Source organism: Gymnogyps californianus, chromosome 15 (assembly GCF_018139145.2).
Source record: "Gymnogyps californianus isolate 813 chromosome 15, ASM1813914v2, whole genome shotgun sequence".
Classification (NCBI taxonomy): domain Eukaryota; kingdom Metazoa; phylum Chordata; class Aves; order Accipitriformes; family Cathartidae; genus Gymnogyps; species Gymnogyps californianus.
This window is the reverse complement of record NC_059485.1, coordinates 4936333-4957371: the sequence shown is the minus strand read 5'-3', so window position 1 is coordinate 4957371 and position 21039 is coordinate 4936333. Positions and strand designations below refer to the sequence as shown.

The window sequence follows — 21039 nt, the reverse complement described above, 5'->3', positions numbered from 1 at the left end:
TATATATATAATTCTTCATATATATATATAGTGTCTGCTTTGTATTCCTTCTTACCTTTCCCATGTACAGGTTGGTGTACTGGGTGATGAAGAAGAGTGGATGAGTCTTCGTGAGGTGGAGAATGAACCTGATGCTCAGATGCTGGAGGTACCAAACCTTACTCCTTACACTCATTACAGGTAAGAACAGCAGGTAATTAGCTGCAGCATGAAAAAAATGAGTAAATAGCAGCATGGAACAGCTTTCCTAATCAGAAACAGCTGGCTGTGTTTTATAATCTGAACAAAAGGGAAAAGGTTTGCTGTTTTCATAGTTTATACTTAAAATTACTCGTCTGATATTGTTAATTGTAATTTACATACAATACAGATCATAACATTAACAAGAAAATCCAAGTGCACAGTGAAATGCTTTTATGAGTGACTGATATCCTGTGACTTCCCTCATCTAAAGGGTGCACCAGTGTAACATCAGTCAGTGACAAATCAATTGTAGTTAAACTGGTGCAAACTTGTAATTACATATTTACATCAGCTTAAACATCGTTTTATTGATTTAGCTTAATTTGGTAACATCAGTTAGACGAAACCTTTGTTTATAAGAATTTACCAAGTTAAGCTTAATAGATATATGCAATGCTTAAACTGATTGAAGTGAATCTACATTATGGGTGCACCCCAGTTAAACGAGATTGATTTTTAAATCAATCCAATTGAAGTGATGCGTTGCTTTAGTAAAGACAAGATTTGAGAATTTGAGGTACTCAATCCTAATGAAAGATACTTCCATGAAATAGCTTGCTAATGTAAAGGCTGGTTGCAAGGAGATATAGTGGCAAGTGTTAAATCAGCTTACTAGAAACTTGTCCATTTTGCGCTGGCTGAAGGGCTGTTAGCTAGCCCATGTGCTGTTATGAGCTAGTCGTAGGTGCAACCAAGTAAAGCTCATATAATTTACAACTAATTCAGTGCTGGTACGCTAATTTTCTTCCCTTAGTCAGAAGCCTAGGAACACAGTGAATTTCTCACAAACTCTCCACTGAAGTGTTTTACACCTCATCCTCAAGAGCGAAACATTTTACTAAAAGCTCTTTGAAAATCTTTGAACTTGAGCAGAGATTTCTGGTGCAGAGGTTTAGGAAAATTATCTTCACGTTGAGAAGATTTTGCTCGCCTCATAAAGGTGAATCCTTAAAGCTGAAAAGGCAGAGGTGAATAGTAAAGTGCAGGTCGTAGCAGAGTTCAATGTTCAGTGTCCATGCAAAATAAGAAAGACTTGCACACCTAGCAGATGTATGGAGAAATGTCTTTGGGATAAAAAATAATGAGGATGTATACAAGGAATTTGGGGTGGTTGGTTTTTTTTTTCTATTATTAAACTTTTTGGTTTATTTTACTGCTACATCTCATTTCTCTCTTGTATCCATTGAATTCTGGAGTGGTCCCAGTTATGCTGGGATCTTTCACACTTCCAGTTCTCCTCTGATGTTTTTCATTGTAAAACAGCTCCTTGAATTTTGCCTAGTTTTTTTCTCTCATGCATGCACAGATACAAGCTTTTTTGATTTTGTTTCAGTGTAGAGCAATTTTATATAATTTTTTGAAACCTAGAAAGTTGTTGCCAAATGGATTTGTTGTCCTCTGGTCAGCTTTAGTCATTGCCCACTGAGGAAATAGATCATGAGAGCTAATTATCAGACCATATCTTTATCAGCCAGCTTCTTTTCTATATTTTGTGCCGATGTTTGAGAGTGAAATCAAGGATAGTATTTGTTTAATGTGTTTCTTTTAATGCGTTTTCTAGAGAGATCGGAGCAGATAAACAAACACTGCGATGTTGACTAGCTCACCCTTTTCCCAAGCTCAGTCATTAGGTCCAAAAATTAAGTGTTTAGTATGAACAGGTCATGTATTTATGGGCAAGTGCTCGATACCTCTAATTGCTTGTGACGGGCGAGAGTATCTGAAATGTGCAGCACGTCTTAATTATTTTGTGCTTCCTGAAAAAAAGATTTATCTAAATCTTTTGTGACCCAATAGGGATTTCTATTGTAGAAGAGATGGTTTCAAGCAGACAGGGTATTTTTTAAAGATGCATATTCATATTAAATAACTTAATCTTTCTTGTGCAGGAAGGCTGAAAATGCAGCACAGGGATAAATCAGCTTCTTTCAACCAGTAATTGAGGGGAAATGTTATCACTAGTATATTTTTTATATTGATAGGGAATGAGAATATCTGAAGTTTGATATTTTAATACCTTTCTGAATGTATTGTACAAGCATTGCAAGAGAAAATCACTTACTGCTAGCATAAGCTCATCAGGCTTGGTATAATTAACATAAATTTCTCAACACAAATACCTAAGTTTCTAATAGACCCTAAGCTAATCTCATTTTCATTTTTTTAATACCTGAGAGGATCTGAAAGCGGTTACCATAAAGCATTCAGCAGTGAATACAAAGGGGACCTGCATGCAACGACCTTTGCGGAACATTTAGAAAGACCTAATTTGTATCTTTCCATCTTTTTTTTTCCTGTTCTGGAAAGAGAGATACCATTCGCTGAGCTGTTAACAGCATGCACTGCATCTTTCCTCCGCTCCAGGTTCCGGATGCGGCAGGTGAACGTGGTGGGCCCCAGCCCGCTCAGCCAGCCCTCCCGCCTCATCCAGACGCTGCAGGCTCCGCCAGATGTTGCCCCCGGGAGCGTCACCGTGCGCACGGCCAGCGAGACCAGCCTGTGGCTGCGATGGGTGGTGAGCCGGCGAGGAGGAACGGGGGGCGGAGGGGAGACGGGTGCTGGTGCTTGGGATGCGGCTGCTTCCCCGTGGGGTCAGGCCAGCACTCTGGAGTGCCTTTTCCTCGCATTCAGCATGAGGAGTAACAGCAAAATTATTTCCTTTTTCAGAGTAGTCCGAAATCTCAGACTTACCTTAAGTGCCTTATTAATCACGTAAATTGCCTACTGTCACTATTTCTGCCTCTTCATCAGGCGAATATATGCCTGTGTGTAAAACCTTGGCTTCTGAGACTCTCTAGTAGCACAGTCTGGATCAACATGTGGGACAGGAATATAATAGTTGAGCCAATTGCAGTTTTCTAGGGCTCAGCTGTTTGCTTTGTACAAAACAGTCCCCAGAAGGTGCACACTGGCCATTGGCAATCATCCTGCAGGTACTGAACGGCTGCGGTTCAAAGGCAGCAAAGTTTGCACGTTACACTCCTGTAGGAAGATTATATTTGTGTGAAAGTGTGTGGAGTTATGTGATAAAACATAGAAAGAAATGATTAATTGTGAAGATGCAGTGATTGATGACATTGTTGTGCCCCTTTGACTGTCTCAGTTACCTGCAGAGTTGCCGCGTTGGGATTTACTTGGCAATTAACCTGCTCCAGAATGGTTTTTCTTCTCCCGTGTTAGGCAGAATTTTCCACTGGGGTTACTGTGGTGTGAAGTTGATGAAGCACAGGTTTCCTTTTGCCCAAATGTTAGCTTTTTCCATGCATAAACTCATTATGGCTGGAAGTCAAAATCAGGCTAGAAACAAAAGGGGGTTTCTCCCATCAGAAAGGAATAATTCCAGTTTCTCAGTGGGACACTGCACTTAATTCTGAACCTTGAAAGACCAAAACATCAAACTTGAAGGTGTCACCTCACTATCCATAGAAAAGCCATTGCAGTTCGTTTGATAGGACCCACATAACACTTATGGCTTTACCGTGTGAATAACGTGCCCATGTTGTTAAACCTTTGGTACTATATCCAGACCTACATATCTTCCATCAAAATTAACTCAAGGTTATTTTAAGAGACTTTAAGGCATCTTTAAGATTGTGTTTCCTTGCTGTGCTACCTGGAAGCCTGTTTTTCCTGAGTCAAACTGCGCAGGGTTCAGGAGGAGCAACAGCCACAGCTAAAAATGACCTGATATACCTTTTTCATGCTTAATAACATCAGTATTTGAAAGTGTTTAATTTCTTTTTTTCAAGACCTGCAGGTGAATCTGTGTTCCCCTGGGAGCTGGGAATTCCTTCCTTCCTACAGAATAAGGGTCACATTTCTAGCCCTGCTTGCCTGCAGGATACAGTCTTCTAAGCTGTGAAATGTTAATGTGTATCAAACTTTCCCAGTGATTCAGAACTGAAATCTCAGCCATCCGTGGTGTCATGTAGTTAGTTTTATGGGGAAAAACTCTAAACTTCATGAAGTAGGCTAATTATTTCATATTTTAATCTCAGAAATTGCTTGGGGAGTTAGAATACTAGAATAAATCTCTGCTGATAAATGAGTAGGCAGAGAGTCAGTAAAAAAAAGTAAAAAATGTACAATAAATGAACTTGTCACATGCTTCAGCAATTTATCATTCATTTCCATAATTAATCACAAAGCTCTGAAATATATTGTATTCATATCATGTCTGTTCATACACCCACAGCAAATGGCATAGTTCTTTGAGCATATCTAATCTAAGAAAATTTCAAGCAACACCGAAATTTAGAGATCGTGAAACATAAATGAAATGGGAAATCAACGTCTTGATCTTTTTTGCCTTCCTATGGCCTTATATGAGTTCAGACAGCCTTGGTATATAGTTTCGAAAGCCCTGGCATTGTGTTCTGTATAGGAATATTGTGCTTTTCTTTTTCATTTGCCAGCCCCTCCCTGACACACAGTATAATGGCAATCCAGAGTCAGTGGGGTACAGGATAAAGTTCTGGCGTGTGGATCTGCAGTCTCCCACCCTGATGAAGGTTATTAATGACCGATTGGAAAGAGAGTACACAATTGAAGATCTGGAGGAGTGGACAGAGTATGAGCTGCAGATCCAGGCTTTCAATGCCATCGGGGCAGGACCATGGAGTGAAGTAGTGAGAGGTCGTACACGGGAGTCCGGTAAGTCAATGCACCATGTCTGCTGTGAAGAACTTCAGCATTTTCTGCCCTTTTGTTCAGGTTTTTTTCGGTTTGGGGTTTTTTTGCTTGTTGATCCATTAAATCTAACATGAAACAAAAAAACCCCAATCTCTAGATGCACTGAAGGCAAAAAGACATATAGACATTTGAGGGAGTTATTTATTTCATTCCTCCCCTGCTTTCATGCATAAACCTGCAGGTTATTTATTTAAAGCAAACAAAACAACCTCTCCCCATTCCTGCCCTCGTTTGGCAGCAGTGCAGACAACACAACGAGAAGCTTGCATACAGCCTTCTCTGGCTGAGCAGGTCTCTCATGCTTCCTCTCCCTCCCCAGCACCCCACTGCCCCTCTTTCTCCCCCTTTCCTTGTCTGCTTCTAGGCTGGGGCAGATTTTCTCGCAGTTGTGGTTGTCTGAAATTTAATTTCAAGCACCAAATATTTCTAAAAGGGCACAAGTTATTTTAGAGAGCTGATTACCCATATAGAAATAAAATAATTATCTGAGCTTTTGATGGCAGGTTTTCAAAACTGCCTTCTAAAATTGTGTGTACAAGGCTATATTGACATAACCCACATATAGACGTAACCTGCATATAGACCTAGAGCACAAGTACTGTATTGTCTAGCTGAATTGTCCATACTAGCATAGAGACTTCAAATACCAGAAGCAAACTCAATCTCAGGCAACAGTAAATTATTGTTAGCTTAGTAGCAACAGTAAGGACGGATCTTGAAAAGCTGCTCTCTAGCTGTTAACTTCCACAAAACCTATTTCCAAACCGACCCTACATGCACCTGATAAATTAAAATTCATATCGCAAGTGAATAGCAAAATGGATGACATATAGGGTTTAAAAGTTTAATAATAAAAGCTCTTTGTGACCTGTATTTATGCAAGGTTCAACACTGATATTTTTTCTTATTATTTTTTCCTATTTTTCTTCATTAAAAATGTTTTGGAATTTAATCCTACACATACCCTACACTTATAGAAACACATATGCATGTCTGTGCACTCTGTACCACGCAGCGTTACTTGGTGGGAAGCGTGAACATGCTGTACACAGCAGGAATTGGTCTGCTGGTTCAGATAACTATCCTTTGAACTAGCCGAGGAGAAGGATAAACAAAGTCATCCCCCTCCATTAAAGTGTTGCTTTTTGGGAAGTAGTGATTGGAAAGCTATTGCCAGAGGTATTTTAAACAAGGTGTGCTTGTGCTGGAGTTAGAGATAGCATGACCCAAACAAAATAGTTTTGAAGTGTTCTGTATAATCATAAAAAGATACCGCATTCTCCACTTTCTCCTTTCTGCTGCTCTTCAAACACTTCTTTTTAAATGTAGTAAATACTAAGATTAAGTGATTTCATAAAACCTTAGGATTATAGTGCTCTTGCTCATCATCTAAAGATCAGAGGTTACATGTGTATTTGGCATTTTCTCTTGCAGTATTAAAAGAAGGTTGACTTGAAACTGATGGTAGGAAGCACACAGAAACCGGGATCAAAATAACACAAAGCTGTGATCTAGGCCATAAGGACTCATTTGGTTTTTTCCATGTGTTTTCTTTGATACTAACATCTGATTTCTTGAATAGAGCAAGTCAGAGCTCAGACTTTTGGCTGTATCTTCTTAGATTTAGAATATACAAGAAGCGCTGACATAGCAGCAAGCTGCATGAGAGAACTTCAGGGAATCTGCAGTTAACCTCTATGCACAGTCAAATGGGGTTAAAATGCAAATAAAAGATATCTAAAGCCAGAGAGAAAGGTCAAAGCATTTTTAGGTCTGTCTTCTGAACTATAAGAAAAATTCTATTTATCGCTTATGTTTTCAAAGTACTTTAAAAGCAGGTATCCTAAATATTTCTTTTTCCATTTTGTAGACACAGAGTCTTAGGGAAGTTGGTTTTGCCTGGCGCTGCAGATTGTAAACATCCCTCACGGCTGGCCAGAGGTGCCTTGGCCAGGATCACGTGGTGGTTCATTGGCACAACGCACGGTTCTGCGTCTTACACCGTCCAAGGAGCCTGAGAAGTTAGAGCCTGGGCACTAAATCAGCTCGTGGCATCTAATGACAGTGCAGCCACTGGAGCCCAAAATCTTTATTGAAAATAAAGCTGTACTTGAGCACTTCTGTTTATTCTAGGATGTGCAATCATATCACTAATAGCTGAGCACACACGCTAACAATAAAGGGGCATGCCGTTACAGGTACTCTCCAGTTTCTGAAGCTCTTGAATATAAAACATATTGAAACCAAAGAAACTATGAGAGAATAAATAATGCTGTGGGGTTTGGTAACCCAGGCTTGAAAAACAGTTGGGAAACCCTAAAATGAAGATCTGGGGTAGGGTTGCAAGCAGCTGAAGATGGAGGGGGATGAACTAGGATTTTTAAACAGGACAGGTTTTATCAATCCAAAATGTTTTTATAATGTTAGAAATTAAATAACTCATTAAATTTTACAGTGTAAAATAACTGGAGAGTAACAAGCTCAGTTTCCACTCAATAAATTGACAATGATAGTAGGTACAATATAGAGAAAGCAAGAAAATGCGAAGACCTCTAATGTATTAGAACAACCTTGACAGGGCTGCTTCCTTTTAGACACAAACCCTCTCATTTTCAAACAATTAATCTCAAATACACCTAACCCAGTGCCTTAATATTTTTTGGGCTCCTAATATTCAGCTACATGAATGTGTATACTTGTCTTACAAAATCAGCTATTATACAAGCATAATCACATATCTATGGCAAGGATCAATCTCTTGATGTTTCAGAGGCTGACCTTCATGAAGCAGTTACTGTGGTGTGATAAAGCATCGCTTGATAATTCAAATGTGGTCCAATGTCACTGTGGGGATTTCTCAGTTTATACAAGCTGAGAATTTGGCCTGCGGTATCTAATTTTATAGACAAAATGGTTGTGTACTGCAGCTATGCTACTCTTGCCACGAACCTTGCTCTAAATTTGCACTTCTTAATTGACATCAGATGTACAATATGCCACTTTAATTTTAACTTTCAAAAAACAGTGATGGATGTTCAGCTAAAATGAGCTGCAAAAGTGGAGAGAACCACTGCATCCCACTGTCTAGCTTCCTTCGAAAGCCAGAACACAGGCTAGCTTATTAAAATTTGCTTTTGGCCCAGTTAGAGACATAAAACAGCATCATTTGCTATATATCAAATATGACTATGTCAGATGTAGAAAGAGGATGCATGATTTTAGATGCCAGCATGGATAACCTTAAAAACTTGAGTTCTTATTGAAGTTCCAGTGCAAAGTGCCAGTAACTCTGTAATTTCCTATGTTTGATCTTCTAAAGTACATCGTGCAACTGGCAGTTTGCTGGATTAGCTCATCATTTAGTTTCAGTATTTCCGGTTCATTTTGTTAAAGCTCTGAGATTGTTTTGGACACTTGCTTGGCTTCTGTACTGTTCTTGCAGGTTACTAATGAGAACTCGGCTTTGGAGCTTATAACAAAGTCTTCAGTGCAACAGTTAAGGAAACCAGCATTAGAGAAAGGAGCCTGCAGAGGAACGAGGGATCTATATGCCTCACTCAAGCCACTAATTAGTCTTAGCAAACTATAATTTCTTTGAATCACGATATCCTGAGAGAGGAGAGGGGTCGGAGAAATGAAGGTTACATTTCAATTCATTCTTAAAGGGTCGATCAATGTCTGTTACTTGATAAAAGACTGGTAACAATAAGATCCATAATATCACTTGCAGGTCCTGAATTCATACATCCATATTAGAATAAATTCTCAACACTACTATGAGAACTGGAGAATTAAAGCGCGCTCAATGAATGCAAGTATTTTTGCCATTTAGGCATTGGACTTAGATTCCTTTCCAGTGAGAGGGGACATTTAGCTGCTCTGGCTGTCACTGGGAATTAAGAGGAGTCTGGGCTAATAAATCTTCAGACAGACCCTTCTCTCCTTTGTTAGCTTTCGAGTCCCCCTGCCAGCAGTGTGATCGTACACACACCTCAAAGCAATTATGCACGCAGGGCCAGCCCGGGCACAGCCTCCACCTTTTGTGAATTTGGGAAATCTCATGGCTGCTGATCAAAGAGGAAAAGAAATATTTGTAAAATAAAGAAACTTTTTCTCTCTTGAAAGGCTTCAAACCAGATAAAATAAAAATAAAGGTGGCTGGAAAGGGCTTCTTTCCTCTACGCATTCTGGTTTCCTGCGACTCACCTCCACCCTTTCTCTCTCCAGAAGTAATTCATGTGGGAGTAGCTCTTTGTAAAGATCTACAGATAAAGTTATGGCAGCTATCCAAAGACATTCATGGCTCCTGGCAATCTATTTTACTTTAACATAATTATATCCTTGTGGGGGATAAATCTAGGAGAAGATTTTTTAAAAAAAAAAGGCACTTCAGCATTGGAGGGGAAAAAAATTGGATTTTAGTCTGCTGCAGTGTTGTGTAATGGTGCTCTGTTTCTCATGTCCCAAATAATTGGTAACAGGGAAATTGTTTCAGAAATTACCATCTCTGCGGTTAACCTTGAGTGCACAAGGGTGGGGGGCGGTGTGGTTTTTTTTCAATTTATATTAATTCTGGTGTCATACTCATTATCTCATTCATGTTGCTAGGAGCTTCAGGAGCTCGCCTTCAAAACGGCAGATCTGTTCTTTCATTCGGACATCCAGGAAAGCATTACTTTTGGCAGAGATTTGTGCTCCTTTTTGTGATATATTCAGGACCTAATCAAGCCTTACTGTCCATACGTGCTTGTGTAACATAACTTGGTGAAATGTTCTCTTGAGGTCTGACAGGTGTATCATGCTTTAGAAAAGATTGTACCCTTCAGATGTTGGAAATGCCACAGGAAAGAAAATGCAAAAGGGCAGCATAAAATGTGAACTCTTAAAAATAGCCTCAAATTCTGCTTGTGTAACATGGCATGCTATTAAGCTTGCCTACAAAAGCTTGCAGTTGTGTGGTTCTGCAGCAGTTAGAGTTTTAATGGCATGAGAAAATGCAAGTTTGCTCTTCTCTTGAGTCAGAGAAAATTACAGTGTTCCTGTGCCATCAGTTCTAATGATGTTTCCAGTTTCATAAGAGCCAATTTTGCAACATAAATGAAATAGGCATATCTTTCATTTACACCGTATCAGTCCCTGAAAATACACCTTGTGTTAATGTATCCGTCTATAATTGATGTATTGCAAATGTTGAGCACTATCACATAATCAAAAGGCTTAGAGGTTAAAAAACTTCTTACTGAAGTGGGAGTGCAATCCAGTGGTTGAAATTATTGCTAACTCTAGACAAGATGCTATAATTTCCTTTCAGATAATATAGGAAGCCAGGGTGGCGTAAAACTTCTTGTTAGAACAGATCGTACCATAAGATAAACTACCATTCATACAGATTTCTAGCTTTTGGCATAGGGAAATAAAATGTATGGGAAAGAAATACCGGGAGATAGGCTTGTGTAGAAGTCCAGCAATTTAAACTTGATTCTAATTACTGCAAATATATAGAACTTATTCATATCTCTCTATATTTACTGTCTATCTGTAGACACTGATTAGTATTAAATGTTTAGCTCTTTACAAACATTGTGATTTCTGAGATGAACTGGCAAGAAATTGTGAAGCGGGCTGAAATATAAAGAAGATGTAGGATGAATACAAGAGAAGAAGGGATTGTCTAGAACCTATTCCAGTCCTTTTGGATTTGAATACTCTTCTATGGGATCCTGGAACAATCCCAAGCAGATACGGAGATGGGGCAAAATGATCTGGTATGTCTTACCTATTTCTGCTTTTTGGTAATGCCATGTGATTCCAGTTCCCTCTGCTCCTCCTGCGAATATCTCTGCTGAAGCCGTGAGTTCAACTCAGATCCTTCTGACATGGACCGCAGTCCCCGAGTCCGAGCAGAATGGTCTCATCCTGGGTTACAAGGTATGCAACTGGAGTTTCATGCTTATTTAATTTTTAATGCATTACCTGGATATGTTTTTGCATTTGTTATTTATTATTTACCTGCTGGATATTTATATTATTCATAAGTCAGCCGGAGAAGATATAGGAAGTGTGCTGGTTTTGAAAGGGGTGATTGGTGAATATAATCTCATTTTATATTTTGTGAAAAGGAGGAATCTAAAATGCGTACCCCTCTTTTCAGTCCTCATGTACCAATCTTTTTCTTTCTATATTTCATATACATTTATTCTGCAGATACTTTTCAAAGCAAAAGATTTAGACTCCGAACCAAAGAGCCAAATAGTAAGAGGTAACCACACTCAGTCCTTCCTGCTGTCTGGCTTGCGGAAATACGTGCTCTATGAGATCCAGGTATTGGCGTTCACTCGTATCGGAGATGGAGTCCCCAGCTCTCCTGCAGTTATAGAAAGAACCAAGGATGATGGTAAGTTTAAAGGTTACCAAAATAAGTATCTTATTTGAGCCAACCTTTTAACACTGCTGTCTTTTAGTGATGCAAGTGTAGACAACAGCCCAAACTAAGGCTATTTGGATTTTTTTTTTTAATTTTTTTTTTTTTTTTTTACTTTGAACCTAAAGGACTTGGTCCCTACCTAGTATAACTCAAGAGTATTCAATTGGTCATGGGCTGAGGATTTGGCAAAAACACAGAAAACCAGAGGCCCCTGTTTCCTCTTTCCCTGCAGCTGATGAAGAGGAAAAAAAACTCTAAAATTGTACTCTAAAGCTCGGTGTAGACAATTTCTATTGAGAACAATTTTTAGAGCCCAATTATAAATTCCTATTGAAGTTCAATCATGCTTTAAAAAAAAAAAAAAAGTAGAGTGCTGCAATTGAAAGCAATAAACAAATCTGGGTCTGATTGGACTGAAGGAGAGAGATGGAATTTGCAACTTCAGTAATCAATTCTCATTTTTTTTCTGAAAAGAATAAGGCATTGACCCTGGAAGATGATCACACTCGCTTCCTTTTGCAACTGCCCCCAGCACTTCCTATGAGCTCGGGGACTCCTAAGTGCAGCCTGATGTGTTGAAGGGACCCAAGCGAGCCCCTCGCCCCGGTGCTGTCTGAACACCTCGGTGTGGTGGGAGCATTCCTGCTGGTGGAGTTTCACAGAAATTTAGTTCCGCTCTTAAAATATTTTTGGCTTTGCAGATGCTAAAGTTACTTTTAGTTTCATTACCTTTTCAGTATTAAATGAAGGTTAATATCAGTGTGAGAGGCTTTTGTTTATTGCTCGCAATGAAGACGAACAACAACAAAAAGTCTCTCTTTTTTCATCAAAATCTTTTCACAATAGTAATGGAATAAACATTGGTTTCTACAAGCAACTTCATTAAGGTAATTTGGTTGGGCTGAAAACACATTCAGACTTCTGGCTTAACAAGACATTTTCTGCGGAGTGCAGGGAAGGAGCAAGAGCATACAGGGACAGGAATGGGGATGGGAACAGGGACAGCAGCTCCCTGACATTTTTTTAGCCTTTTTCTTAGCATACTGCCTGTGTGGGGACTTGGCTTTTCTTTGAAAGGAAACAAAGAGAAATTACTGTTAGCAGAACTCTGCAGGGAGAGAAGCAGCACTCACTGAAATGTACCTATCGGACTATAATGAGAAATATTTAAAACTGTTTGTTTTAGAGAAGCCCATTATAGCAGTTCCCTCCTTAAGTGCACGTTGGCAAATGATACAAATTGCTCTTCCATCTCCATACCCCTGACATAAATATGTTGAGTCTCCTCTGGGCTCAACTTAATTAAAAGTATCATCAGGGGTAATGCAGGTGGAATTTGTGCTGAAGGGGAAATTTTGCAGATGCTAATGTGTGAATTAGCATCTCCTCACCTTGTGAACCTGGGATGGTCAGTGCAGCCACCAGCTGTCTGTATTAATGTGCATCTCACCTGCCTCAGGTTCTCCTGCTCAGACCTAAGTGTTTAAAATGCACATGTAGAATCAGAAGGCAGTTCAAAGCTGGTGCTGATGACACAGAGAGGAGATATTATTCAATTCCAACAGGTATGAAGTGGATTAAGCTGACACATAACTCTCTGTAAAGGCAGCTCGGTGACTTGCTTTGTAGTATGTAATCAGTTACCTAGCGGTGATGCGGCCGGCTCGCAGGGACTCCCCGCTACGCTGCTGGGAGATAACTCTCCCAGAGGTCAGAGCTCCTTTGTCGGAGCATCCTGCTAAACGCATTTCACAGGTGTGGTAAAACACTGTAGGGTGCAGTGGTTCTGTGTCGTGTTTGATGTCTGTGGGTGCTGGAGGCATTTGGCCATGGACAGGATTCCTCAGAATAAATGTATATAATGCACGTATGTAGGCGCTCCTAACCATCTATTTATTATTGGTGAGATACGGCTTGGGCTGCCTTCTATGCAAGGTGAGCAGAAAACTTGTAATTCCTCTGACATGCAATGCTTGCTAGCACGATCTCTGTTTTTCTTTCCAGCCCCCGGGCCGCCCGTGAGGCTGGTGTTCCCCGAGGTGAGGCTGACATCCGTACGGATTGTTTGGCAGCCGCCGGAGGAGCCCAATGGAATTATTCTGGGTAAGAGGGAGCAGCAAACCCAGGGCTGGGAGGAGCAGGCTGGAGACCAGAGCAAGCTCCAGCTGTTGGGTTTTCTTTCCCCTTGCATGTCGGATTAGAACCCACACATAAGCAAATCCGTGGCTAAAGAAAAGAATACGTCAGTGTCAGCTGAGAGACATGGTACCCTGTGGTGAGGAGGAAAAGTCTGCCCGGCTCCATGGTGTGTGTTTTCCTGAGCCAGAATTACATGTCATTCACGGCACTGTGTTTGAATTGTCTTCTCTCTTCCCATCTGCATTTGGGTTTGTAACCTGTTTGGCTGGCTGTTGGGCAGACTGCCTGTAAAGCTGCAGCAGGGGAGAGCTGGATTTTCCCCTCCTTCCCCCCACTCGCCTTTGCTGGGCATGCCCAACGTTTCAGTTTCATGTGTGCTTCCATTTTATTGCTTCCTTTGGATAATACTGTCTGACAGGTCACAAGGAGTTAACTCATATTTGGCTTTTCATCAAGGGAAATAGAGGCAGCAAGGCACGACAGGAATTTGTGAAAAACCTTCTTACCTTCCTGCTCTCGTAACTCTTGGGTTGCCTTTGCAATATGTACTCCAGCTGCTACTTGTACTTAAAACATGAAGACTTCTACAATGTAAGAATCCATTCTTGCCTCTACATTAAGGTAGCTAATAGTTACCCAGCAATTTTGTGTTCTCTGTTGATGTTAAACATATTTTACAGTAGTTCTAGCTGGTGAGTAAAGATTTGTCTCTTAGTTCTGAAAACAGAAGCAAAAGCTTTTGGTTTTTGTTTTGTTCTCAGTCTGCCAGGCCTTTCTGCTTCTAATTTCACTGCCATCGTTCGGGCTTGCGTGTAGTCTTTTAGCAGTATTTCCTGAAGTCTTCACTGTTGGGTGGAGGGTGCCTACTTCAAATGCTACTGCGTTGGTGGCATCCCTTTAAATAAAGGACCGGTCTTGCATTGCATTTAAATCTTGAGTCAAGAACTCAAAGTGTTTGCTCAGGTGTGTAGTTTCTCAAAGTGATCCTGACGCCTGAAGATGCAGGGGAATCATCAAATGGGATCCGAAGGCAGATGCTGCAGGGATTTTCTGAGCACGAGAAAGAGCCTGTGTGAAGCTTGGCAGCGGTTAGCTGTCAGAGACAGAGCCACGCAGGGTTTCTCTGCAGCTCAAGGAAGCTTGGCTTCCAGGTTGTCTGTAGGTTTGATTTGTTGCTTTTTTTAAGGAACTGTGTGTCCTAGAACTTGCTCTCAGCAGAGATTGGGATTTGAATCACAGGATGTGGTTAAGGAGAAAAAAAATCATTTGATAGAAACGATGAGAAAGTACAAAAGAGATTTTGCTCTCCCGACTGTGTTCCAATGTCTCACGTTGCTGCACTTTGTCAGCCTTATTTGCTGAAGTTGCAAGCTTGGTGGAGTAGGAACTCTCTTTTATTTTGTCTTTGCAGAGTGCTTTGTGCAATGCATCCCCTTCTCAGTTGGTTCTTACTCATTGCCACTACATTGATGATAAAATCATACAAATGGAGGGTTGGAAGGAAAAGGGAAGAGTGTCCCTTAAAGAATGCTTGGCATGCTCAGCATGTAGACTGTTGTTTCCGATGTCTTGCACAGTCCGTTCCCAGTAACGCATCCCAGGATAATTGATACTGTCCTGACTTGACTTTTTTGCAACGCTGATGGTGTAACTAAGTAGGTTTATGACCCACTATTAATTCCTACCCTTTTTCTGCAGTACCCTTCCAGGTCACTCAGTCCCTCTTTTATATGTACATTAAGCTTTTTCTTTGTAAGGGTGATAATTCGCAGGTGCCTTTATTGAATTTCATCTTACTGATTCCAGACCATCTCTCCTCATTATCAAGATCACTTTAAATGACACTCTTGTCCTCTAAAATGCGCACAGCCACTCACAATTTGGTTTCGTTTTTGGAGTTTGCAAGTAGACTGGCAATTCCATCAGCCAGGTCATTAATGAAAATGTTGAACAGAACCAGACTTATTCGTGAGGCCTCATGAGAGCTTAATATGGCCTCCCAGTTTGTTAGCAAACTATTGATAACAACATTTTGAATTCTTTTTTTTTTTTTAAAGTGTTCAAGTCAAAATGTGTAGAATTTTTCTTAGGTTCTGTTTCTCTTGTTTGCTTTTGATGGGGCTGTGTGCAGCCATATTAAAGCATTCCTTAAAGTCAATGTGGATCATATCTACTCTTCCCAGCTGGCCAATTACACTGTCAAAATGGAAAATAGATTATTTGATATTTATTATTTGCTCCAGACAAATACATATCTGCTGTTCCTTGGCACTTTATTATCCTCATGGATGCTTATATGTTGACTCATATTTTTTTCCAAGATCTTTCTGGGTATTGAACTTTAGCTTGATTTGTCCATAATTCTTCTGGTCAGTCTTTCCCCATTTTAAAAGATAGGGTATTCTGTTTGCCCTTCTGTAATATTCTGGGATGTCACCTGTCCTCCACAAGTTCTTGGAGATAATCACTAATTATTTGGAGATGGCTCCAGCTCGTTATATAAGCACTGCGGGGCAAATTTCATCAGGCCTTTCTGACTTGATTACTTCTAGCTTAACTAAATATTTGTTAACCTGTTCTCTATTCTAGCCTACATCCCTACTTATATTGTTGTCAGCTTTAATTTGTGTTAAGTATCTAGTCAGCATCAACTTTTTTGTGTGTGTGAAAATGAAGCAACGGAGGTATCAGCCTTCCGTTCTTTTCTGTCTCACCTGTCTTGTGCTCATCTTTTCTTCCCACTAGTTGACCTGTCCTCCTTCTGGCTCTTGGATTTCTAATGTATTTATAAAATCTTTCTCATTGCCTTTGATGCCCTTTAAGTTGTAACTCACTTTGCACTTTAGCCGTTCTGATTTTGTCCCGACATGCTTGTGCTGTCTATTTATACACTCCCTTAGACGTGTGTCCTGTTTCAACTTTTTGTCCAATTCAGTTTTGATTTTCAGGTCATTAGTGAGCTCTGAATGCAAACATATTGGCCTCTTAACATCTTTTGTCTACTTTGGGATAGTTGTACCTTTTTTTTGTCTCTTTTAAAACTGTCAGCTAACCTGAATTCCTTTTTCCCTTAGAATTGCTTCCCAGGGGGACGTTACCTGCCAGTTCCCCCAGTCCGCCTCTTTGAAGTCCATTGTCTTTATTCAACAGTTCTCACTCTTTTATTTTTTCGATAGTAGAAACATTGAGGTTCATGGAAGAAGTAGTTAGCAGCCAATGTCAGCTGGGTACTTCTGTGATCTTTCTTAAGAAGCGTGATGTGCTTCAAAAAGTAGATAAAAAACAATGTGTAGCATTCTAAGTAAAGGTTGCAAGTTGTTTTTTTTTTCCTGTACACCTTTTAAATCTCATTACTGTAATGAACTTTCAGAACACCATTATAACACACCCCCCCCAGCCAAGTGCACTGAAATAGAGTTGTTGGAAAAAATAAGTTAACATAATTTTGCGTGGTGCCCTTCTATTCACTAGTGGGGTTGGAAAGAAAAAATACTTGCTTTGCAAGAGCAACTTATATTCAGAGCCTTTGAACTAATGTTCCTGCTCTGCTAGCTTTGTCCTCTGTGTATACAAGCACCTTTGCGGCTAACATTTTTGTAATCTATATCAAAACATGTTCTAGCATTTCAGAGACAGATTAGCAGGATGAAATACTGGCAGGCACCAAGAGGGAAAACCACTTGTTTGTTTGTTTAAATATTTTACTGTGGAAGTCTGCTAGATATTTCCATTTCTCCTTTTGGGAATGTTACGCTAACAATCTGAGGCTTCACTCTGTCCTCTTTAGTGCACTCAGTTCAGCTAGCACCCCACATAGTTCCTTCAATTACTATTAAAGAAGAAAGACTCATTAATGTGCCTATGTGGACTTCTAGCTATGAGCTTCCCCTGAAAATGAGAGCTCAACACGCATCCTTCCAGGCCCTGGTTAGTATTCCTCATGGTATCCTTGTATTTAGCGTTTACCTGAAGCTTATTGCAAAAGAGTGTAAGAACTCCACTGAGAATTAGAACCAAAATTGGATGTAATCCATGTTTGCAAATTCATATTTTGATCCTCGACTGCATTTGCACACCCGCTGGCCCTTAAACAGATAAGCAGTAAAATCAACAAACTGGATTGCTGCTCCAGTAGGCAGACCGTAACCTCCCAATATCATTTGGCTTTCCCCGAGTTCTGTGACAAATTAATAAGTGTTTGTATCTCTGCTGCACCATGGCCTGCATGAACGGGTGCTGTCAGTTCTGAAAGGCTTTGTATGGTGATGAGCTTGAAAGCTTTTTTATATTCATGGTGTGTTGTCATCTTCCTGCCTGTTTGCTTTGGGGAATCCACTGGTTGTGTTACGGTGACCTAACATTTAACAGGCAGTTCAGACTGTTGCCGTTTATTGAGTTCAGAAAGTGTAGCTCATGAAACTGCTTGCAGTTTGCAAAAAATACTTAAAAAGATGCTAATGCAAAAAATAAGCCTAGTTTCAATGAATAAATAAACTCCTGAAGAGTTGATCTTCCAGGGCTTTTTTATGCTGTTTTGGCCTGGTGAACGGCAGAACTCCCAATAGCAGAAGACATTTGGGATCTAATGCTATATGGGGGAAAAAAAAAGAAAAATTAAGAAAACAATATGAATTCTTCTTATTGACCATCCATATACTTCATATTCTGTAAGACATTCCTTTCCCAAAAAAGTTTGCTCTGATCACCTTTTAAAGATTTTACTTTCATTCATAACCTTTGATTTGTTTTATTTTTATTTTTTTTAATCTAAGGTATCTGCAACATCTTATTGTTGTAATCTAGTAAGGGAAGGAAGCTTCCTTATTCCTCCACTGCAGCAAATGCAGTTATTGCCTTTTATAGCCCTCGAGCATACATTAATTTCTCTTTGAACACTTTCCATTTACCTCTATTGATTTGCCTCGTTTGATTTCACTTAACATTTCCTGTCTTCTCCCATCCCTTGCTGCTGAAATTCATCAACTTAATTTTATCTTTTTGATCTTGCGTTAGCCCTAATTATTATCCAAGCTGTAGTTTAAATACTGCATCTTCTGTATCACTCAGAAAAAAGAAAAGCGATGCTTTTTATGCCAGTATGTATCCTGGCTGTCCCAAACTGTCTAATAGGAGAAGGTGATGTAGGGGATCAAAATTAAGATACTGGGTATCCCTCAGGTGGGTTGTAGGTAGCAATAAGAGCGAGCTGAGTTCAGGTGCAGAGGTTGGGTATGTATCTTTGAGTCAGACCGAGGGAAGTGTGAAGTTTCTGAGGAAATCTGTAAAGGTGATGGCTCTGGTTGTGTATAAACTCTGCCTGAGATATCCAGGAAAATAGGTATTTACCCAGACTGCCAGCCAACATGGCAGATGTAGGAGAGGACAGTGAGGGCTGATACTGTTTTTCACAGGGATGCACTGAAAGGGAGTTTGTGGAGCCTGTCAGAGAGATAGGCTGTGACAAGTGATTTCTTCTTTCTCATGGCTAAATTAGTTTTTACACTAGCCAAGGAACCACTCTTGTGTAAGTTATTATAATGGCCTAGATATGCATGTGTTCCTTTGCCTAATCTGAGCATGTTTGTAGTTGGCTTTCCAGCATGAGTACCACCATTTAGCAGTAAATAGTTATCTTTCTATTCCCTCCTTACATTTTAACTACACTTTATATTTTACAAAGGTTTCGAAAAGAGAGGAAATTGCTCGACAAGGATGTGTCCCAGATACCATACTTATCTTTTAATAACTAGATAAATCAACTTTTCTATTCTTTTAATATTCTCTGTTTCCCTCCAGGTCTTACTCTTTACGTCTTATGTCCCTTTATCAAACTTCTTTAGCCATCTTCGTTGCTTCTTCCTTCATCTTTCCTGCTGCTGTAAAAATTTCCCCAGTGCTTTTCTTTGACTATTTTTCCCCCTTATTGAGATCCTGCACTGGGGTTTTCACTCCCGCGTTCTTCACATCTGTATAAACAAAAAAAGATTGTAGTGTATCCATTCCTTCTCCCTATTGCCAGCTGTCTTTCTGTAGACTTTAAAAAAGATCAAAATACTATAGTACTAAAGATACAGAAATACTTTGGTGAAATATATTGGACCAGTAATGGGAGAGCAGGTGCCATGGATAAAAGGAGGTAGTTTGCAGGTGAAATATTCAAAGTGTAAGACCCTAAGACTTTGCTGGGATCTAAGCACGCTCAGGAGCTCTGAAAAACCAGGCCACTTTTTATCTAGTAGTCTAATGCTATCCACCCAGCTGTGAAAATGTTGCTGTAGGCATATGCCTGACACACCAACCGCTGCAGTGTGTGCGGGTACCCCAGGCAGCACGAGGTGAGCCCACTTGGGTGCTGGGAGCCTTTCCCTGCTGATGCCCATTTTCAAACGTGGGTGCCCGGAGCGCAGTAAGGCGCTGCAGTGAATCAGCTCCGTACCCAAACCTGTTCGTAACTGCAGCCGGCGGGAGCTCGGGCTGAAATCACAGGCGCTCGGAAATGCCAAGTCACTCTTCGAAGCGTTGGTGCAATCAAATTTGTTCCATGCGAGGCAGCTATGGCTGTTGCCCCACATCCCCTAGCAGCTGCCAAAGAAAAAAAGGACGAGGAAACGCTGGTGCATTGTCAACAGCACTGTGAGAGTCAGCACACCAAAATTAATACCATCTGTATCCCAATTAAATTCCACTGTTCGTGACAGTGTGCACCACATACAAGTATGGCATTCATTCAAGAGAGTGCAGGAACTCTGTTTGTGCCTTTTCTGAGAGTGGGCATGTGGCAATTGTTGCATATTCACAGTGGGAAATAAATGTCATTGATTTTGTCTAATAGCCACAGGTAAGATAAAAACCTCAGTTTTCATGCACTGACCTTCATGAATGAAGCACGCCAGGTTTGGCTCCCCTTGTTCTTGTTACAGCCAAAATGTGGTGGGAGTTCAAACTCTAGCTGGGATATTAATTCCAAGAGAAAGAGATGGTCTCAGGTGCTGCAGACCCCTTTGTCATTCGGAAGATGAGCAGAGGGTTGGCAGAATCATGTCATGACTTTTGTTTTCAGCTGGTTTGATTTGAATTTGTTGGCGCCCTCTGCCCTGTGTAACTCCATGACGCGTTTAATCATACAACTGTATTCAGCTTGGGCAATAAAGCCCCACACCAGTTCTGGTATTAATTGATTTTGGAAGTCAGCAGCTGGACTGAAAGTTACCATCGGGCTCCAGAAGTGAGAGCCTGATTCAATTGCTGGGTTTACAGAATGGATTTGAACATTTGGCAGATCCTCTTCGGGGGACAGTTGTTGCTAGTGGTGCGTGAGAACTCTGGAAGCTCTCCTTTGCACAGTTGGATCATTAATAATGCAGGCTAAACTGTGAACTCCTAATTGTCAGGCAGGTTGGAATGGGGGTTATCACTTACAGGCATCAACAAAATTGATTATTAAGTGCCGCATGGTTGAAGCAGGACCTCACAGCTTGCAGGCTTCTTCCTTGGGCTGTGGGCAAGGGCAGCAACGTTGAATGACAGACGAAGGATGCTTT

At 40.4% G+C, this 21039-nt stretch overlaps 1 protein-coding gene across 2 annotated transcripts in view; it reads left to right on the top strand.

The window, feature by feature from the left end:
- The window catches only part of SDK1 (sidekick cell adhesion molecule 1), a 413144-nt gene that overhangs the window by 329703 nt on the left and 62402 nt on the right, over positions 1 to 21039 (top strand). For both annotated transcript variants that reach the window (XM_050905714.1, XM_050905715.1), the window contains 6 exons: positions 71 to 180; positions 2608 to 2758; positions 4659 to 4896; positions 10748 to 10863; positions 11140 to 11329; positions 13364 to 13462. In XM_050905714.1, coding sequence (XP_050761671.1) covers positions 71 to 180; positions 2608 to 2758; positions 4659 to 4896; positions 10748 to 10863; positions 11140 to 11329; positions 13364 to 13462 — 904 coding nt within the window. The remainder of the gene's footprint in view (positions 1 to 70; positions 181 to 2607; positions 2759 to 4658; positions 4897 to 10747; positions 10864 to 11139; positions 11330 to 13363; positions 13463 to 21039) is intronic.